An 18,985-nucleotide genomic window follows, 5' to 3' on the forward strand; every position below is an offset into this window, starting at 1 on the left:
ATCCCATCGAATTTTTGATTCAGAGAATGTTTTCTAGTTTTGACACATGCAGATATTATATACATTTACATGACATGACAAGATAATTAAATGGAATTGGACAGGAATTTTAATTTCAGAGATATGTTTACTTACGTGATTAGACAGATTAAACTGGATCAAAGAAGAGGTTTAAGCCCGACTTCCAGCAATACAAAGTAAGAACCCACATTCTAATACATACAACTTGCGAGTACACACTTTTTAAGAAAAATCACTAACTTGGTCGTCAGAGTGCTAACTCCTGCCGAAGTCGGGACTTTTCTTTTCATCTTTGCAGATCCTATCTAAACAACCACTACCCATGAACAACTCAAGAATTTGACCTCAATATGCTTTTACTATTCTCTTCTCATGAATATTTGAGAATCATAGTGTTTTTTACATGTACATTTCCCAAATTTTCAAGTAAACGAAGAGAGGTTTATGAGACTTGGTACTTATTGATGTAAATAATATTATTTTGGGAAAAATGATGCGTATATTAAGAATATAATTATTGGGTGGAAAGATGCGTATATTGATTGAGTAGCAGACTAATATATAGGCAAAATAATGCCTTTATAATTGATCCTATAACAAGACTTTCTATAGATACAAAATCACGAGATATGTGGGATTTGATTACCTACCAAATTAATATTATTTACATCAATACTCCCCCTCAAGTTGGAGAGTAAGGATTAGTGACTCCTAACTTGCGTAGTAAGATTTGAAATTGTTGATGACCAAGCGCTTTAGTGAGGATATCAGCGAGTTGCTGAGACGATGGAAGATACGACGTCGTAATTGAACCAGCGAGCAATTGTTTCCGAACATAGTGACAATCTACCTCAATGTGTTTGGTGCGCTCATGGAAGACTGGGTTCGAAGCAATGTGTAAAGCGGCTTGATTATCGCAAAAAAGACGCATGGGCTATGTATGAAACACACCAAGAGAGGCCAAAAATGAGCCAAGTAAGCTCACAAGTGGTCATACCCATAGCTCGATATTCTGCCTCAGCGGATGAACGGGCAACCGTTGGTTGCTTCTTCGTTTTCCAAGATATGGGAGATGTCCCAAGCTACACGTAGTACGCCGTGAGAGAGCGACGAGTCTTGGGGCAAGCGGTCCAATCAGCATCACAAAATGCGTATAACTGAAGAGAGCTATCGGACCGAAGGAGAATACCTTGCCCCGGAGAACCTTTCAAATAGCAGAGGGACACGATATACAACATCTAAATGTTATTGTCGAGGTTCTTGCAAAAACTGAGTCAGTATGTGTACGGCATAACAAATATTGGGGCGAGTGATAGAGAGATAGACAAGGCGGCCAACAAAAAGGCGATAATGATCCGGTTCGCGAATAATACGTCATGTGGCGCTAGAGAGTTTGTGATTTTGCTCCATTGATATAATAGCTGGTTTTGCGCCTGTGAGACCCGCTTCTTTCAAAATATCAAGAGTATACTTTCGTTGGCATAAGAAAAGGCCAGAAGAATTCCGTGCTGCTTCAATGCCAAGGAAGTACTTTAGGGGTCCAAGGTCTTTGAGTTTAAAGCAATTGCTCAGATAAGTTTTAAAGACCTTGTACGCGTGGGTATTGTTTCCTGCCACAAGTATGTTATCCACATAGACGAGGAGTGAAAGAAAAACATCACCGTTACGATAAGTAAATAATGTATGGTCAGCATGAGATTGAAGAAAACCGTAATGGCGAAGAGCGGCAGCTAGCTTGGCGAACCAATTTCTAGGCAATTGGCGCAGTCCATATAGAGATTTTCGGAGATGGCAAACTTTATTCGGGTGAGACAAAGAGAAACCTGGTGGAAGACGCATATAAACTTCCTCACGTAGCTCACCAGAGCTTAGGTTGTAGAATATACTTCCGCTGCTGCCGACCATCCGTCTCGGCTTAACTCCGTTTGTTGCTGTCGCCGACCATCCGTCTCGGCCTAACTCCGTCTACTACCATCGACCTTTCGTGTTGGGTTTCTTCTTCGTCTACCATGACTAAGGACAATGATCAGAAATCAGATGCAGCTCCGAAGTCTTCTATCATCGATCCAACTTTGCCCTATTATCTTCATCCCTCGTCTAGTCCAGGTTCTGTCCTAACCCATATAAAATTGAAAGGTGAAAATTACGCACCTTGGGAACAGGCTATTATTCTTGCTTTGAAATCGCAAAATAAAATCGGTTTTATTAATGGTTCCATTACCAGACCTGACAAAGATGACCCAAAATTTGTAGCATGGGAAATAGTTAATTCTATGTTATGTTCATAGATCGCAAATTCCCTTGATGATCCTATTAGAGATACTGTTTCTCGTCTTACAAATGTCAAAATATTGTGGGAGTGTTTGAAAACTAGATACTCGGTTAAAAATGGCCCTAAAATCTACAAGGTCTGGTCTGATCTTACCTTCAAAAAACAGTCCAGAGTGTCAATTATGTCATACTATACTCAATTCTTGGGCATGTGGGAAGATCTTGCTGTATTATCTCCGTTAGAAAATTGTTCATGTGAAAATGGTTCGCCTATCTTAACTTGGTTCAACAATCTCAAAGTTTACCAGTTTCTCATGGGTTTGGATAAGTCATACAATACCGTGCGCACACAAATTATCAATATCGAACCCCTTCCGGATCTCGATCGTGTATACTCTATGGTTACTCAAGAAGAAAGTCATCGATCTGCCCTACAACCCCGGGAAACAGGACCAGCCGTTGGGTTTGCTGCCCAGGCTCAAACTCCATCTCCGATTACTCAGTCCGGTCGACCATTTTGCACCTTTTGTCAACGTCAAGGCCATATATTTGAGCGTTGCTGGACCAGACTTGGTATAACTCCTACGTCAAGTCGCGGCCGGGGGCGTGGAAGGGGGCGTGTTCAGTCACCACGAAATCAACAACCAAGCCCTGTTTTTGCCGCTGCAGCCCAGTACGAAAATTCTGCCCCTACGTTCGAGTCTTCCGTAATGACGACTACTATGTCTGGCTTATCCGCAGAGCAGTTGCACCGCCTACTTGTTCTAATAGAGCCCACTTCCACCGTCGATAAATTATCTGGTAAAATTATCGGTAAGATTCAGTCTAATGTTTGTTGGCTTATCGATAGTGGAGCTTCACACCATATGACGGGTAATCTTTCATTACTGCATAATGTTCATGATATTCCTCCATCTTCTGTCGAATTACCGGATGAAGATAGTACTACAGCTGTCAAAGATGGAATATTAGCTTACGACCAGGGCTTGTACTCCACCATGTGCTCTATGTACCGTATTTGGCCGTTAATTTGGTGTCTGTTAGCAAATTAATTCGTGATGCTAATTGCTTTGTGATATTCACGGATCGTCTATGTATTTTGCAGTACCGCACAACGAGGAGCCTGATTGGAATGGGTGAGTCACGTGGGGGGGATGTACCACTACAACCAAATGACGACAACAACAGCTTCAGTGGCTCGGGCAACAGACTCTTATGACTTGTGGCATCGTCGGTTGGGGTCATCCCTCTTCCAAACCAATGTCTTATTTAAAAAAATTGATGGTAATAAAATTATTCCCCCAACGTAGCAGTCTTTATGTGACATTTGTTGTCGTGCAAAACAAACACGGGCTAGTTTTCCCACCAGTAGTAGTAGTCTTCGCTCTCGCCAACCACCGCCACATCTTCGGGATTTTGTTTGTCACTCGACTCATATATTACACCCCCCATCGTCACTCATTTCCGTCAGGTCCTCTGGTACGCGGTTCCCTTTAGCTAATTATATTTCTTCTCACAATTTTTCAAAGTCTCACATCAAATTTGTAGCTGCTGTTTCTGTTGGGGTTGAACCCCGTACGTTTAAAGAGGTTGTACAGGATCCAAATTGGCGTCAGGCAATGCAAACCGAAATTGATGCTTTGGAGCGTAACGACACTTGGGTTATTTCAGAACTTCCGCCCGACAAAAAGCCCATTAGTTGTAAATGGGTTTACAAGCTCAAGTATAATTCAGATGGATCAATCGCACGGTACAAAGCTCGAGTAGTGGTTCGAGGTGATACTCAAGTGGCAGGTATTGATTATGACGAGACATTCGCTCCGGTAGCTAAACTCGTAAGTGTACGGACGTTTCTTGCCGTAGCCATAATTAAAGGGTGGGAGATCCACCAACTCGATGTAAATAATGCCTTTACAATTGATCCTATTACAAGACTTTCTATAAATACAAAATCACGAGATATGTGGAATTTGATTATCTACCAAATTAATATTATTTACATCAATAGTACTGGTGGAGGAAGAAAACTTATTGATGTTGAGGTAAAATAACAATATGCGTAAATAGTTATTAAGAATTGCACTTATTTGGATGTAGAAATTCACCGGAAGTACGAAAAAATGATGAATCAAATGAGGTTTGCAAAAACAATGTCGTTAAGATAATATTTAACAGATTGTTTTCTACAGTGCAACAGTCTCTCCCGGTAGTCTTCCAACGTACAACAGTAGAATACTTCAATATTTGCACAAATTCGAAGCTCACGGAGAACTCATAATGCAGGAGCGAAATTTGACGGAAAATTGATAGGAATGACTTCTTAAACGTCTTGTTAATTTGTATGTAAAACTAGCCAGGTTTTGTATTATTTATAGATATTTAAGAGTTTTATCGTGAATGGATATGTTATTTATTAAGAGTTATTTCATTAATAAATGTGTTTTTTGGAAAGAAACTCATCCATTTGAAAGTTGCACCTATTTGAAATATCCTAACAGTTTAATTCACATTAAAATTCCAACAATTGATACCAAAAAATGAGTGCCACGTGACTCCAACTTGTAAATTGATTCTTATGACTAACGTTAAACAAATAATTGGTGCTTCACTCTATTAAAAGATAAAGCACTAAAGTAACTCACAAAAGTGCATTCCAAGTGTGTATAGACTCCCATTGCGCCTATTTTTGTAGCAAATGAACTTAGTGTGTGTAGACTCTCGAAAAACTTGGATATTATATTTAGATTATAGAAAAGGAAACAAAAATGAAGAAAAATATGTAAATTCAATTGGGTACATAATTTTAATTAGACCAACTCAGTTGAAGCTTTCACCACATGCCGGAATTTCAGGTTAAAGGGCAGAAGCACCTGCGGCCATAACATGACAAAAAGTAAAATATTGCTCAAGGTTTCCAGGGTCGGCCACTTATCTTATAAATTTCTAATTTCTATGCTAATCACTAATACATCATTAATTATCTCTAATTAATTACTAATCTCTATTATATTAATATTGTTGTTTGTTTAGCCCCAATCATGAAATCATTATCACTGAAATAAAGATCAAAGGATATATATATAACAAAGTTCGTGAAAGTGAGACGCTTTGTTTGCTAAATGTATGCAAATGACGTGATTAAAAAACTCACGTCGGAAATTATGCAACTTATAAAATGCTTTTCTATATATACTATTTTTAATGTCACTCATACCTTGTAATTATTTTCATAGAATAAGTATAAGAGCTTTAGGTACATATACAGTAGCATATACAGAAAAATCTAATTAATAAGTAACAAAATTATAAGAATCTACTGTAATATTAATTAGAAGCTCGTTACTTCTTCTATAGGAGTTTGTAGTGTAGGGAAAAAAATTACCAAATACCGATCAGCACGGCATACCTACCACTAATTACCGAATAAATATTGTATTATCAGTTAGCACTACATTTGGTACAGTATTGGTATCGTACCATTAGTTTACCGTACGGTAGCAGTATTGTATCTTCAATACCATGGTGATACCGTACCGCAATTTTGTATTTTAAAAATTAATTAATATAAATTTTCTTTTATATTGTTACATAAACAAATATAGTCAACAAATATTATAAATAAATAAATAAACAAGAATAAAGATACAACACCATCATATGTATATAATTCCAGTGGCGGAGGAGCAGCGGCGGCACGGCAGTAGGATGGCAGCCGAAGACGGGCAAGCGGCTAGGCATTGAACCTATAATTTGTATGCTTACAGTCCAATTCCCCATAGTCAGTTGTCAATAAATTAACTACAAATTCACACAAAATATAAGCGGCCGATCTAACTTGTGTGTGCAACTGCACACCCTTGATTTTTAAACAAAAAAATTCCCTATATATTTATGTGTTATATATTGTACATGTGATAATATTGTGAAATTGGGTGGTTGTCGAAATGGTAAGAAGTGTAATTTGTAGTTGAAATGGCAGGGGTTCATATCCCACAATTTACAAAAAAAAAAAAGTAGTCAGTTTTTTTTTTATATTGCTAATTTCCATGTACAATGGAAATGTGTGGTTATTTTAGATAAAATCCTTATACAACTCTTGTAACATTTTCTCGCAATAATTTTTAAAAATCTTCAAAAAAAAATCGATTTTTTTACATTTTAGTATATGATTATTATAATATGTCTATACTATTATAAACCAAAAAAAATCAGGGGTGCTGCCCTCGAACCCGCGTGAGCTGTCTATGCATAAAATCAAAACAAACATACGAAACCACCCATTCAACCAACTATTGCATAAAATCCAAAAATCGATTCAAAGCATCAATATATATAGGGAGGATCAAATAAAATACTAAATAAATATTTAGCTACTCGTAGTTTCTAAGGAAGAAATAAAAGTTTTTTGTTGAATACTAAAAATCATAATAAATGAGAGTGATCAAGAAAACTCTATGTTTGAACTTCGTCGAGTGTTCCTATTGATCCTTGGTTGTCCTTGTACGAGTTCTTTGCCTTTATCCTCTCTCCAAGATGCATATCTTTTATTTCCAAAAATTGCTTCTTAAAACGGCACCTATCGAGCTCGACCGGCAATGCACCTATTGTTCGGTAACCCTAAAATTAGGGTTTATGCGTTGGCTTCACCGATCGATCAGTAACAACTTCATTGATCGATCAGGGATTCCAATATGCTTCTTCCTTCTCTGCGCACTCGCTCGTTGCTCACGGATCAATCCGGAGTCCTTGTTTGCGCTTCTTCGCCTCGTTTGCACTCTTGTTCGCCCTGCTCTCCATTTAGCCACGCTAAAATTCCACAAAAAGTCATAAAATCCAACAAATGCGTGATTCTAACTCCTAGATGCATCTAAACTATACACACAAACGAATTGAATGAACAAATGCTCGATTTTTAGCTTAAATAGATGCTTAGAAATCTACTTTCATACACTTAATAGCATCACTATTTTGAAGCTGTAAGAATCTGGTCTACTAGAAATGAATTTTTTTTTAATTAACGTCGATTTAATAACGAGTCTTAATCTTATAATTTTAAGGTACAATGCACAAAAATTCATAGGCAAAAAACACATATTTCAATAAATTATTTTCAATTACTCTTACAAGATTGGTATAACTATTATCTTAATATATAAATTAATCTAACATAATAAATTTAGGGTAAATGGCAAATAGGCCCATGATAAAGGTCACTTAATTAAAAGAGGGACATCCAACTTTTTTGTCTTTCAAATAAATCCAGCCATTCAAATTTATTTGCAAATAAGGAAAATCTTTTTATATATATACCAAAATTACCCATAATTCATTGAAACCCAATTCAACTTCAATTTCATGATTTACACCCCAATTTAGCCCAATTTCATCAATTAACCAATTTTAACCATAATTTCAACTTTGACCCCAATTTTGACCCGCCACCACCGGAGACCGCCGGTCGCCGCCGTTGACCGGCGTTGACTTTTTTTTTTTTTTTTTGAAAAACTTTTTTTCCCCAGAATTTTTTTTGCGGTCTCCGGCATTGACCATTTTTTTTTTATAATTTTGTTTTTTCTTAAAAAAAATATTTTAATTAATATTACTGTCATGGCTGCTAAATTACTGTCTCCGGCAGTTATTTAACTGTCAGAGACAGTAATTTAACTGTAAATTGATTTTTTTTTTTCTTCAAAAATATTTTAATTAATATTATTGTCTTTGCTACAAAATTACTGTCTCCAGCAGTTATTTAACTGTCGGAGACAGTAATTTAACTGTTAATTGATTTTTTTTTTAATATTTTAATTAATATTACTGTATTCGTTGCTAAATTACTGTCTCCAGCAGTTATTTAACTGTGGGAGACAATAATTTAACTGTTAATTGACTTTTTTTATTCTTAATTTTTTTTAATTAATATTACTGTATTCGTTGCTAAATTACTGTCTCCAGCAGTTATTTAACTGTCGTAGACAGTAATTTAACTGTTAATTGACTTTTTTTTTTCATTTTTTTTCTTAAAAAAATTTATTTTAATTAATATTACTGCCTTGGCTGCTAAATTACTGTATCCAACAGTAATTTAGCTGTCTTAGAAAATAATATTAATAATATTACTGTTCGGGAAAATAATATTCATAATATTACTGTCCCAAACAGTAATATTACTGTCTGAGACAGTAATTTAGCAATCAAGATAGTAATATTAATTAAAATATTTTTTTTCTAAGAAAAAAGAAATCAAAAAAAAAAAGGTCAACGCCGGAGACCGGCGGTCAACGGTGGTTGACCGACCGAAAAAAAATTTCAGGAAAAAAAAAAGTTTTCAAAAAAAAAAAGTCAACGCCGGAATCTGGCCGGAAAAAAAACATTTTAGAAAAAAAATTATTTTCTGAAAAAAAACAATTGGGGGTTAATGTGATATATTTATTTAAATCCGGGGTCAATGTGTAATGTTAAGAAAGTTAGAGCATAATGGGTGGAATTGATAAGAATTATATTATGGAGGGTATTTTAGCCTAAAGACATGGGGATGGGTTTAATTGAGAGACTGTTTTTTTTGTGGACCAAAATGCATTTAAGTCCCATGTGATGGGCCTTTTTGCCATTCGCTGAAATATTTAAGGGGTCTTAAGATATATGTCCTTAGTGATAAAACTAATTTGAACTAAATGACAGACTCAACTAAACATTTGCTTCACATCCTTTATTAAATCCATTCCGAAAATGCCCTTTCACTCATCTTTCTTTTTTCAATTTTCACTCTAGCATTTTTTTACATCATTATAAACAATTTTTTTCCCTTATTTTTCGGATTTCGGGTTTCGTTAAATAATTCAACAGATTTTTAAAATACTATGGTATACTATATTGTACTATGGTTTACACAATTATTAAAAAAAAAATTATACATACTATTTTTCATTTTTTTTAATTCAATCTACATATATTTTAATTTTAATTTAATTTTATTTGTTGTCAATATTGTAGTAGACTATAGTATACTACATAGTATACTATGTGTATATGATATACTACGGTGTACTATAGTATCCTACGGTGTACGACCAAACTCTAGCATCCAACAACACCCAATCCTTGCCAACCCTAGCCGTCAAACCCTAGCAGCCAACATCTGCAGCCGTCACAACCGTAGTCACTTACCAACTTTGGAAAAACCTTGATCTACCACTTTGAACCCAAATCAAGCACAATCCCTTGAAAATCAAGAAAATCAGAATCAAATGGTAAAAAAATATATGCTTTCCATCAAATCTCCGCCATAACCACATCCTTCCACTGCCTCGACCACCACATCCCCGCCGACGCCTCGACCACCACAGCGGCACAACCCCCCGCCGCATCGACGACCATAGCATCACAACGCGCCGCCGCCGCCTCGATAATCACAACCCCTCACCCCCGTCTCGACAACCACAGCCCCTGCCGCCGCCTCAACCACCACATCCCCCGTCGCCGCCTCGTCTGCTACTGCCCCTTCCTTGTGCTACTCGTGAAGAAAACAAGAGAGAGATATAGAGATAGACAGATGAGAGAAGAAAAAAACGTGAAAAAAAGATGTAAAGAATGTGTGAGAGAACGTGTGAGAGAGATGGAGAGAGAGAACGTGGGAGGATATTAAAAGAACGAAATAAATCTAGATTGGAGAAACATGAATATGTAGGTTAGATAATTTAGGTTAAAAGGGCAAGATAGGGATTAAAAAAAATTAGAGATGTGGCTCATATATTATTTCAAACTAAGGATTTAATTAAAAAAATGAATTTCGACTTGTCATTTAGTTCAAATTAGGTTTCGTCTGAATCATTTGTGAAAAAAATATTGACATTATATCATTTTACTTATGAAAAAAGTACAAATAATTTAATGTAAGAACAATAGTATAACTCATTAACTGTACAATGAATATGAGATTGGTTGCACATTATTTTAAAATCCTTAAAATTACGAAGAAGCGTGATTTTTTGTTTTTAACCGCAGGTAGTAAAAATGGTAATTGTGAATGAGATGTGTTGAACAGGTAAAAATGGATACTGTTTTGAGCTTTGATCGATGTCGGTTTCACTTTAGAAGATACTACAAAACATGCCAACAACATCAATGTGGGCCCAATCACGAAAGCTCAAAGAAAAAGCCAAAGTACCCACATCTCTTCTTCAAACTTTGACCGCCTACTTATTTAATTTACTCCTAATTAATCATATTATACATATATAAATAAATGATTAATCACATAATTAGGTTTTTGTTTAATACAGTGACAGTGAGCGTTCATAATATAGTTTTCTTTCTTTGTATACTTATTAAAGTCGGCAGCATATGGTCTGTCATCTTTAAACATGTAAAGGAAAATTAATATTTATTTAATATAACTTTCCCTCCTTTTCCCCTACTTTATTTAAACTACCCTCCAAAATTAATAAATATACCAGTGAGAGAGAGAGAGAGAGAGATTGATTTCACAGAGATGGGGAATTGCCTGTTCGGTGGGATGGGAGACGGCGACCAATCATTGATCAGAGTAGCCACGTCAACCGGCGGCGTTATGGAATTCTCCGCCCCCATAACAGTGGAATCCATCACCGACGAATTCCCCGGCCACGGAATATTCCGGAGCCACGACCTCTTCTGGAAGCCGCTCCCGCACAGCGACGTGCTCCTCGCGGGGGAGTCTTACCATCTCCTCCCGCTTCTGGATTCTGCCGCCGTCAAGGGGGCGGCGGCGGTGGCGCCGCGGGTGGGGCACGTCAGATCTAACAGCGCGCCGCCGCAGCAGTTGGGTGGTTCGGCGCCGTACAGGATGTCATTCGACAGCCGCGGGCTGACGAAGAGGTCGTTGGCGGCGGAGGACGCGGTTCATGTGGGCGGCAAGGCGGCGGCGTATGGGTTTTGGAAGGTGAAGCTAGTAATAAGCCCGGAGCAGTTGATGGAGATACTGGCGGAAGAGGGAAAGACGGAGGAGCTGATAGAGAGCGTTAGAACGGTGGCGAAATGTGGGAGTGGTTTCGTCGGAGGGTTTTCCGATCATTGGAGCCTTTCCAGCAGCAGAAATGCAGCTTCCTCCAACAAAGATGTATTGTTAGAGATTTGATATACATACAGTTGTTTTTTTTTTTTTTTTTTTTTTTTTTTGAGTTGTTATATATAGATTCATCATACTTTCCGTGGCATAGTTTGTATGTAAGTTAACTCCTTTGTGTTAAGCTAATTTTAAGTTGAGTTCTTCTATAATTCTCTTCAAATCTAAATCCAATCTTTAATTGATTTTTCATTTTTCTTTTTCTCGTTCTCGATACTTCAACATATACTGGGTATTGATGGAGTCCATCGACTCATGATAAAGGCAACGATGACATTTATGGTAATTGATGTGGCGGACGAAAATAAGAGACTTCGAAAGATTTCTCCACGAAGAGACCGTAAAATGTGAAGGACAATTGTCCAATATTGAACTTTAGTAGGAAATGTAACAAACGACATGAACATTAATGTAAGAAGGCGGGTATGGCCATCGCCCATTGCCTTCGGCCTCTGAAAAAATCAACAATTTTAGGGCATCTAATTTGAAGTAACCTGTAAAAAGTATCCATGTGTAATCTTCAAATATAAAAAAAAACCCTGTAATAAATAAACTAGCAAAAACACAGTGGTAGAAACCCCTTTAATTTATCACGGGGGATTTTTGCTAGTTTATTTATCACATATGGGTTTTTGCTATTTGGAGATTACACAGTGGTATTTTTTGCTGTTTACTCCTCTAATTTGTGTTAACTTTCTATGAAATCTTAGGGCATCTCCAATAGAGTAGCAGATCGGGTCTTTAAATTATATTTTGGAGATCCGGTGGAATCTTAGAGTCTCTAAAAAATAAAATCTTACAATGGAGGGCTCTATAATTTTCAGTCTCAAAATAAAGTCCCATGAAATTCACATGAATCTCCAAACAAAGTTCTATATTTAGAAACAAGTTTGAAGATTTTGCAAAAATCTGAAAATTTAAAGCCTCACTAAATTTTTTGTTGGTGTTGAATTTTTTTCCACAATTTCTACATTTTGAAGCCAAAATGCAGTTTGCTTACTCCGATGGAGAGATGCTCTTATCAGTAAATGTTCTGCAACATCCGCACTCTGAATTAGTAAAGGTTTTGCGTTTGAGCTCTCTATCTATTCTCCAATTTTTAAACTATTTGACATTTACTTTTTCTTTTAAAGGGCTAAAAAGAGACCGAAACCATTATTTTCTATCTATTCTTTTAAAAAGAGGCCCAAACAAATTAAACATTAATCCAATAATTTTATTTATACAGATTCAAGCCTTCTATTGTTGTCGATTTTCGATCAATATTTTTCGTTCTAGATTCCAAATAATTATTTTCCGATTCTTCCAAAATTTCTAGAAGGCTTGAATCTCATATAAATTTAAGATTCCAATTTTCGATCTATTTTTTTTTCCTCGAAAATTACACTTACAAATAGCCCAAATTCTTCATCTCAAATTTCTGAGCCAAAACTTTGTTTAGAGATGCAGTACCAATAATATCAACATCAATAATAGTTATATTATCAACACAAAGAGAAAGAATGATACTAGACGCATCAGTACACTTAACAAAGAGAGCAAAATCATCAGCAGTAGAAGTAAAACCATTGAATCAAATCACATTAGATAACTTCTCAAGCCCTAGCCCAAGGTAGCACTAAAACTATCTTTGGAAGATTTTCGTTCAAGAAACTATTTTTAACATCTATCTAAAATATAGATGGATAGAAGATATATTGCGATAATAGTATAGGCGGTAGTAGCCATCTTAGAGACAAGAGAAGAATTATCCTCATAATCCATACCGTACAATCAAGAGCTAGTATCATTTTGCAACCAATTTGGTTATATATCGCTCCCCATATATATAATACTTGGTCTTTATCTTATACATCAAACCACATCTAATCACATTCTCACTAGTAGGTCTAGGAACTAGATCCCATGTACATATCTTATGCAACCCGAAAAGTTTCTCATTAATTTGTTGTCAAACAGGGTTGATAATCTCTTATTTATAGGTAAAAAGGTTAAAAAAAAAAAGAAATAATAGGAGTTAAAAAAAAGAAGAAAGATGAATAATAACAAGAATAAACAAATTTGGTAACAATGTAGAGACTTATATTTGTCCTTGTGGAATGGCGTTGATGAAGATGGATATGATGTTTGGAGACCCATAGGAGAATGGGGGAATCATACATATTAGATAGCAAAGTATTCGTGCATCCATTGTTATCAATACTAATTCGTTTAGAATTAGAAGATGATCGAACTATCAGAATTTTTAGAGAAATGATCAATACAAAGAATATCAGATTTTATGAATTACATAAGAAGTAGAAAATAAATGTATATTTTGTAATAAAATTGAAGAGATTTTACTGCTAACAGAAGTTATATTTTGTAATGAGCTCAAATAAAAATAGATTTCTTCATTTTCTCCTCAAATTGCCATTTTGAAATAAAAAAAAAAAAAAATTGATTTAAGTTGAGAAAGAGAAGCGACGAATTTAGCAAACTTGGTTCAGCAACCAAACAAAGGGATATGTTTTTGTCCATCTCTTGAATTGAAACAAACAGAGATCGATTTTGAAGTTCAACTTCCCCCAAAAAATGGCTGCGGCTGCGGCATTATCACCTTCACCACTCTCTCCGTCGGCATCACCATTTTCTCCACCGCCCAGAAAACTCAGATTTGCTTCCTTCTCCTCCTCCTCCTCCTCTACTCCAGCTGCTGCTGCTACTACTAATACTACTAGGGTATTTATTTATTACTTGTTGTTGACACAATTCAATTCTTCTTTTCATTTCACTCTCTTCTCACTCTTCACTAATTAATTCTAATTCCTCTCTCTAGGTCTCTGAAATTGAACTGGAGAATCGCAAATTCGAGCTTCTCAGAGCTGTCACCGACACCAAACGCGGCCTAACCGCCACCCCTCTTCAACGCTCTTCCATTGAGGAAGCCCTCGTTCGTTTACTGTTTCTTCAATTTCATTTCATATAAACCCTACCTAGGGTTTGGTTAATGTCAATGTGTTATATTGTTCTATTGTTCTAGGTGAGTGTTGAATGCTTTGATGCTGGGAAGCCAATTAGCTTGGGTTTGTTGGACGGCACGTGGCGTCTGCAGTACACCTCTGCATCTGATGTCATCGCTCTCTTTCAATCTGCCGCTACTCTTCCCTTCCTTGAGGTTGTTGTATATAATGTATTCGCTCGATTATTCGTGGAAATATTTACGACATTTAACTTAGTTGTATATATATATATTGATGTGTGTACGTATTTGTTGGTAAAACGGCATTGCCGATAGATTGATCAAATTTTCCAAAAATTTGAATGCGGGGGGGATCAATCTTCTGGTGAAGGTGTCGTCCGCAACATTGTGAGATGGAGTATACCCAGAGTGCTCGAGGTAGTTCCGCCTTTTTCTTTTATTTTTATTTACTGGTGCCTATTCGCTTTTTAATTGGTTTAACTTGTCATCGCATGAACTTAAACTACATCTTGACAATTTGAAATTTTGAAATGGGGTATCTCAGTTCTCGTTTATCGTGTCTACACTCGGAAAACACAGTGAGGCAAAACCAACCTAAACTTGGTGGAAGCAATAAGATTGAGATTAGCCAGATACGATTTAGCAATGTGCCGTCTTTTTTTGTGACGAATTTTCTAAGTTGTGCTAAGATTTGCTAGATATATGCTCAAATAATAAACTATAAAATGTGTTTTGGCCAAATCTTCGACACTTGCACCTGTCGCTGTTGTCTTATTTCTTCACTTTTACACTTTTAGGTAACCCTGACAAGGTTTTTCTCATTCGTTTGCAACGAGAGAAACTGAGACCAATGCCTTATTGAGGTTTATTATTATCATTCAAAAAAGGTTTTGATTTAGGACATGTGTAGTACAACAAGAGAACGGATCAGAATATCAAAAATACGAGTGGCGTACTCATGATTGAGCACAATCTAGACCTATTTTGCCAAGATGAGAAGTGAAACAATATATAAGGGTATTTATTAGTTGGTACCTAGCTAGTGAGTTTTAGTAAAACGTACATTTCAGCGGACGGGAAATCGGTTTGTTTTTGTATACACTACACTTTCAACCTGCACTATCGTGTTCGGAAAACACTTTGTGTTCTATATAGAGTTGTGTGTTCTTCTTCTCGGTAAAATCAACTTTATCTAAAGCTATATTTAATGTTATTTCAGTTATTTTCTTGCCACAGGAGAATGAAGGTGCAACCCTGGTTGTGTCTGCAAAGTTTTCGGTTGTTTCACCTCGTAACATCTTCCTCGAATTTGAAGAGGTTTGTATATTTCATTCATCTCATAAAATTGGATTAGTATCACTTTTCAGGTGAGAGTTGCAAATTTTTACTTAGCATTGCAAACAGGTTTATTTAGTAGACATTTTCCTGAATAGAAGACACTAAACTCGCAGCTTTAAATTGCTTTTATCGTTTCTTTATCTCTAAGTCAATTTAACATGACAACAATTATATACGAAACTTCTAAAGTACCTTTTTTTCATAATCGTACGTATTTTGGCAGATAGCTCTTCAGAACATAAACATCAGTGAAGAGTTACAAGCTCTACTTGCTCCAGCAATACTTCCCCGATCTTTTTTGAGTTTCCAGGTAATTAAAACACCCTACGATTGCTTGTCATCGAGTCCATAAAATATGCTCAAAATTGCGTATGAAACACTTTTTGACCCGGTCAAAATTCGATCTACCAGAACCACCGATAGTAATGAGTTTGCATGACTGCCGTTTTCTATAATTATAATGTAGATATTGCAGTTCATTAAATCATTCAAAGCTCAAGTTCCTGTAAGAAGTTCGCAACAAAGGTACGTACTTTGTGGATTATAATCTCTCTCTCGACTTTTGTTTTGGAATTTGGGTACTTAATTGAACAAATGAAATGAATTTATAGGAGATCTGTTGGGGGATTATATTACCTGTCATACCTGGATAGCAATATGCTTTTGGGCCGTTCGGTTGGCGGTGGTGGGGTATTCATTTTCACTAGGGCTCAACCGTTCATCTGATAATATAACTAGATAAACGTACATTATTTGTAACAAGCCGTTAGTGTATACTTGTGAAGATAGTTGTCTCTCTGTATGTGAATAATGCCTGCATTCATGATGAGTAAAGGGAATCCTTCCTTTTGTAAGTAAAAGAAACCAACTATATGAATTGTTAATACTTTTGTATAAATACATTGATATTATTTTTTTTCTGGAAAAATAAATCTGTAAGTATGTTGTTTAATTTTGTTTGAGGGATTGGCTCTGTTTTGTTTTAGAAACTATTCCACTTTGGTCACGTATTTACTACGACGTAAATGATGATTTATTTTGAAAAATGACGAGACACCAATGTCTTGAAAAACGTGTAACGAAATAGTTGAACGCCATCCTTTAGCTGTAGAAGTTAATATATTGTTCCTAGAAAACGCTTCATTTGTAGCATTCCACACATTAGCCACAAAATACGAGCAATACATTTTTGGTCGTCTTGTGCGCAAGTTGCCGATGGAGGAAAAAAACCAACCGTAATTTCAGTAAAAACCTTTTTTTTTTTTTTTATTACGAGTACACGTATCCCGGTGGAACCCAAACCTCCCAAAGATTTTGGATGACAACTAGTACTTTAATTGATTAAGCTCTTTCCATTAAATTAGAAGTTAGCATTTCATAGATAGAAGCATAAATCAACCAAGTCTCCTTGACGTATGTTATCAACTTCGTATTTGCCTCATACAAATGAAGAGGGTCGTCGTAAATTCCTAATTATTTTGATTGTTTCAACGGTCTCCGAGTTCTCTGGCTTATCATATTTTGACATTTGGAACAATATACCGTAATTTTTGTTGCCTCGTATACATTTTCTCATATTTGTCTCAATATTTTTGTTTATATGAAATAAACATAATACGTTATATGTAAGATAAATATAATACGTTATATGACTGCAAAAATGTATAAGGCGGTGCTTTTGTAATATCCAACTTCCGAAATGTCAAGATTACACCTGGTTCTATACCGGACTCGAATAAACATCTCAGGCATCGTTAAACCCATACACATATAGCCTATTGGTGTCCTCCCTTTCATGTGACAACCATACGACATATATAAACAACAAATTTCTTTAACACATAAGTAATACAGTTATTCTCAAAAGAGGCAATTTGTACCTAGCTAGCTACATCAAATGAAATTATAATTTATCGTTTTTGAAATAAATAGAAATATCGAATTAAAATTTAAATAATTATCACATGCTGGTTTTGCAAGTGTAATACATCAATATTAAGTATAGAAATAAAAACACAAGTTTGATGCCAATATGCATATCCACTTACATGGAAGTTTTTGCATCAACTTTTATACGACTTTCTTTCCATCCATTTTCGCTGTTCTCATCTTCGTCCATGCATAATAGGTAAGCCTAAAGGACGAATTTATCTTTGCATCCTCCGTTCTCAAATGACCCAAAATCTCCGTCAGCTTTACATGACTTTTCTTAGTAGTTTGTTACTTCAATTGTTCCCGGGTCAAATGACTTTATGTTGGAAGATGATTATAGTTTCCATTTTTATAGTCGGTCGTCATAATTCAACATGTCGGTTCCTTTTACCCCCCTAACGAAAAATGGAAAACCACATTTTTTCACATAATTTTGAGGATTTTCCACATCACTATTACGTTGCCATCCACGCCAATACCTCTCACATGTCAATAAGGGCTGCCAGTGGCGAAGCGAGCACAAGGCCCCCACCCTGAAATTCCTACTATTGTTATATATGTATGTATGAAATTATATTGTTAATATATAGCATTGAACTGTCTTGCAACTATTTCATAATTTAATTATGTATGGAAGTTCTACTTAAGTACAACAGTATGAGTAAAATTCAAAATCGCCCCTGAGGTTTAATTTGTTCTCGTCTTCAAATTCATCCTTCAGGTTCTATTGAACTCCAATTTTGTCCTCGATGCCTTAATTCACCACAAAATGCAAAGGAAATTTCCGAAAGGTCCCAAAACTGCCCTTTTTCATTTTAAAAACTATTAATTCATGATTTGATTTTTTTAACATGAACTCTTACTAAAAAAGAATTATATTACTTTAATAAATAAATTTGATCATTGGTCTCAATTACATAAAGTTGCATTTTGAATGATACACGTTCATCCACTTCATCTTACCAAGTCCACATAAATTTCAATAATTTTTTTTAATTTGTATTTTTAATTTATACTATTTTTATTTGTTTTTGTCAAGCTTTCATAGCTCAGTTGGTTAGAGCACCCGTTTAGTAAGCGGGAGGTCTTGAGTTCAACTCTCAATGAAAGCATCATCCTCTTGTGTTTATCCAAAATTAAAATTTAAAAATCTTACTTTTTATGGTATTTTCTGTTATCATTTAAAAAAGATCTCCATAAATATTTAATTTATCATTGTAAATCTCGTTCCCCGCCCGCTTAGGGGTGTGAACGAGTCGAGCTCGCCTCTTTTGGCTGGCTCGAGCTCGAGTCTATTTTGTCGAGCTCGTCGAGTTCCTCTTTTTTTGGCTCGAACTCGTGTCAATTTTGTCGAGCTCGAG

General features: G+C 35.8%; 2 protein-coding genes and 1 non-coding gene across 3 annotated transcripts; all 3 read left to right on the forward strand.

The window, feature by feature from the left end:
* The first annotated feature begins 10,597 nt into the window (after positions 1-10,597).
* LOC105957232 (uncharacterized) lies at positions 10,598-11,541 on the forward strand. Its single transcript, XM_012981161.2, has one exon. It carries the CDS (start codon positions 10,781-10,783, stop codon positions 11,402-11,404), a length of 624 nt encoding a protein of 207 aa, XP_012836615.2. The 5' UTR covers positions 10,598-10,780; the 3' UTR covers positions 11,405-11,541.
* Positions 11,542-13,835: 2,294 nt separating this feature from the next.
* LOC105957246 (Plastid-lipid associated protein PAP / fibrillin family protein) lies at positions 13,836-16,624 on the forward strand. Its single transcript, XM_088813688.1, has 8 exons — positions 13,836-14,113; positions 14,211-14,324; positions 14,415-14,549; positions 14,670-14,771; positions 15,591-15,671; positions 15,916-16,002; positions 16,159-16,217; positions 16,304-16,624. The coding sequence occupies exons 1-8, from the start codon at positions 13,967-13,969 to the stop codon at positions 16,416-16,418; spliced, it is 840 nt and encodes a 279-aa protein (XP_088669814.1). The 5' UTR covers positions 13,836-13,966; the 3' UTR covers positions 16,419-16,624.
* Positions 16,625-18,662: 2,038 nt separating this feature from the next.
* TRNAT-AGU (transfer RNA threonine (anticodon AGU)) lies at positions 18,663-18,736 on the forward strand. Its single transcript has one exon. It is a non-coding gene; the product is annotated as a tRNA-Thr (tRNA).
* Positions 18,737-18,985: the final 249 nt, after the last annotated feature.

This window comes from Erythranthe guttata, chromosome 14 (genome assembly GCF_056151865.1).
Source record: "Erythranthe guttata isolate IM_541 chromosome 14, IM_541, whole genome shotgun sequence".
In the NCBI taxonomy this organism is placed as follows: Eukaryota; Viridiplantae; Streptophyta; class Magnoliopsida; order Lamiales; family Phrymaceae; genus Erythranthe; species Erythranthe guttata.

Bases quoted from the DNA above. Each gene is read 5' to 3' on its own strand.
- LOC105957232 (XM_012981161.2), top strand. From the start codon at position 10,781: ATGGGGAATTGCCTGTTCGGTGGGATGGGAGACGGCGACCAATCATTG.
- LOC105957246 (XM_088813688.1), top strand. From the start codon at position 13,967: ATGGCTGCGGCTGCGGCATTATCACCTTCACCACTCTCTCCGTCGGCA. The intron at 14,772-15,590 runs GTAGTTCCGCCT...TTCTTGCCACAG, and splicing joins GTATACCCAGAGTGCTCGAG to GAGAATGAAGGTGCAACCCT. The intron at 16,003-16,158 runs GTAATTAAAACA...ATTATAATGTAG, and splicing joins GATCTTTTTTGAGTTTCCAG to ATATTGCAGTTCATTAAATC.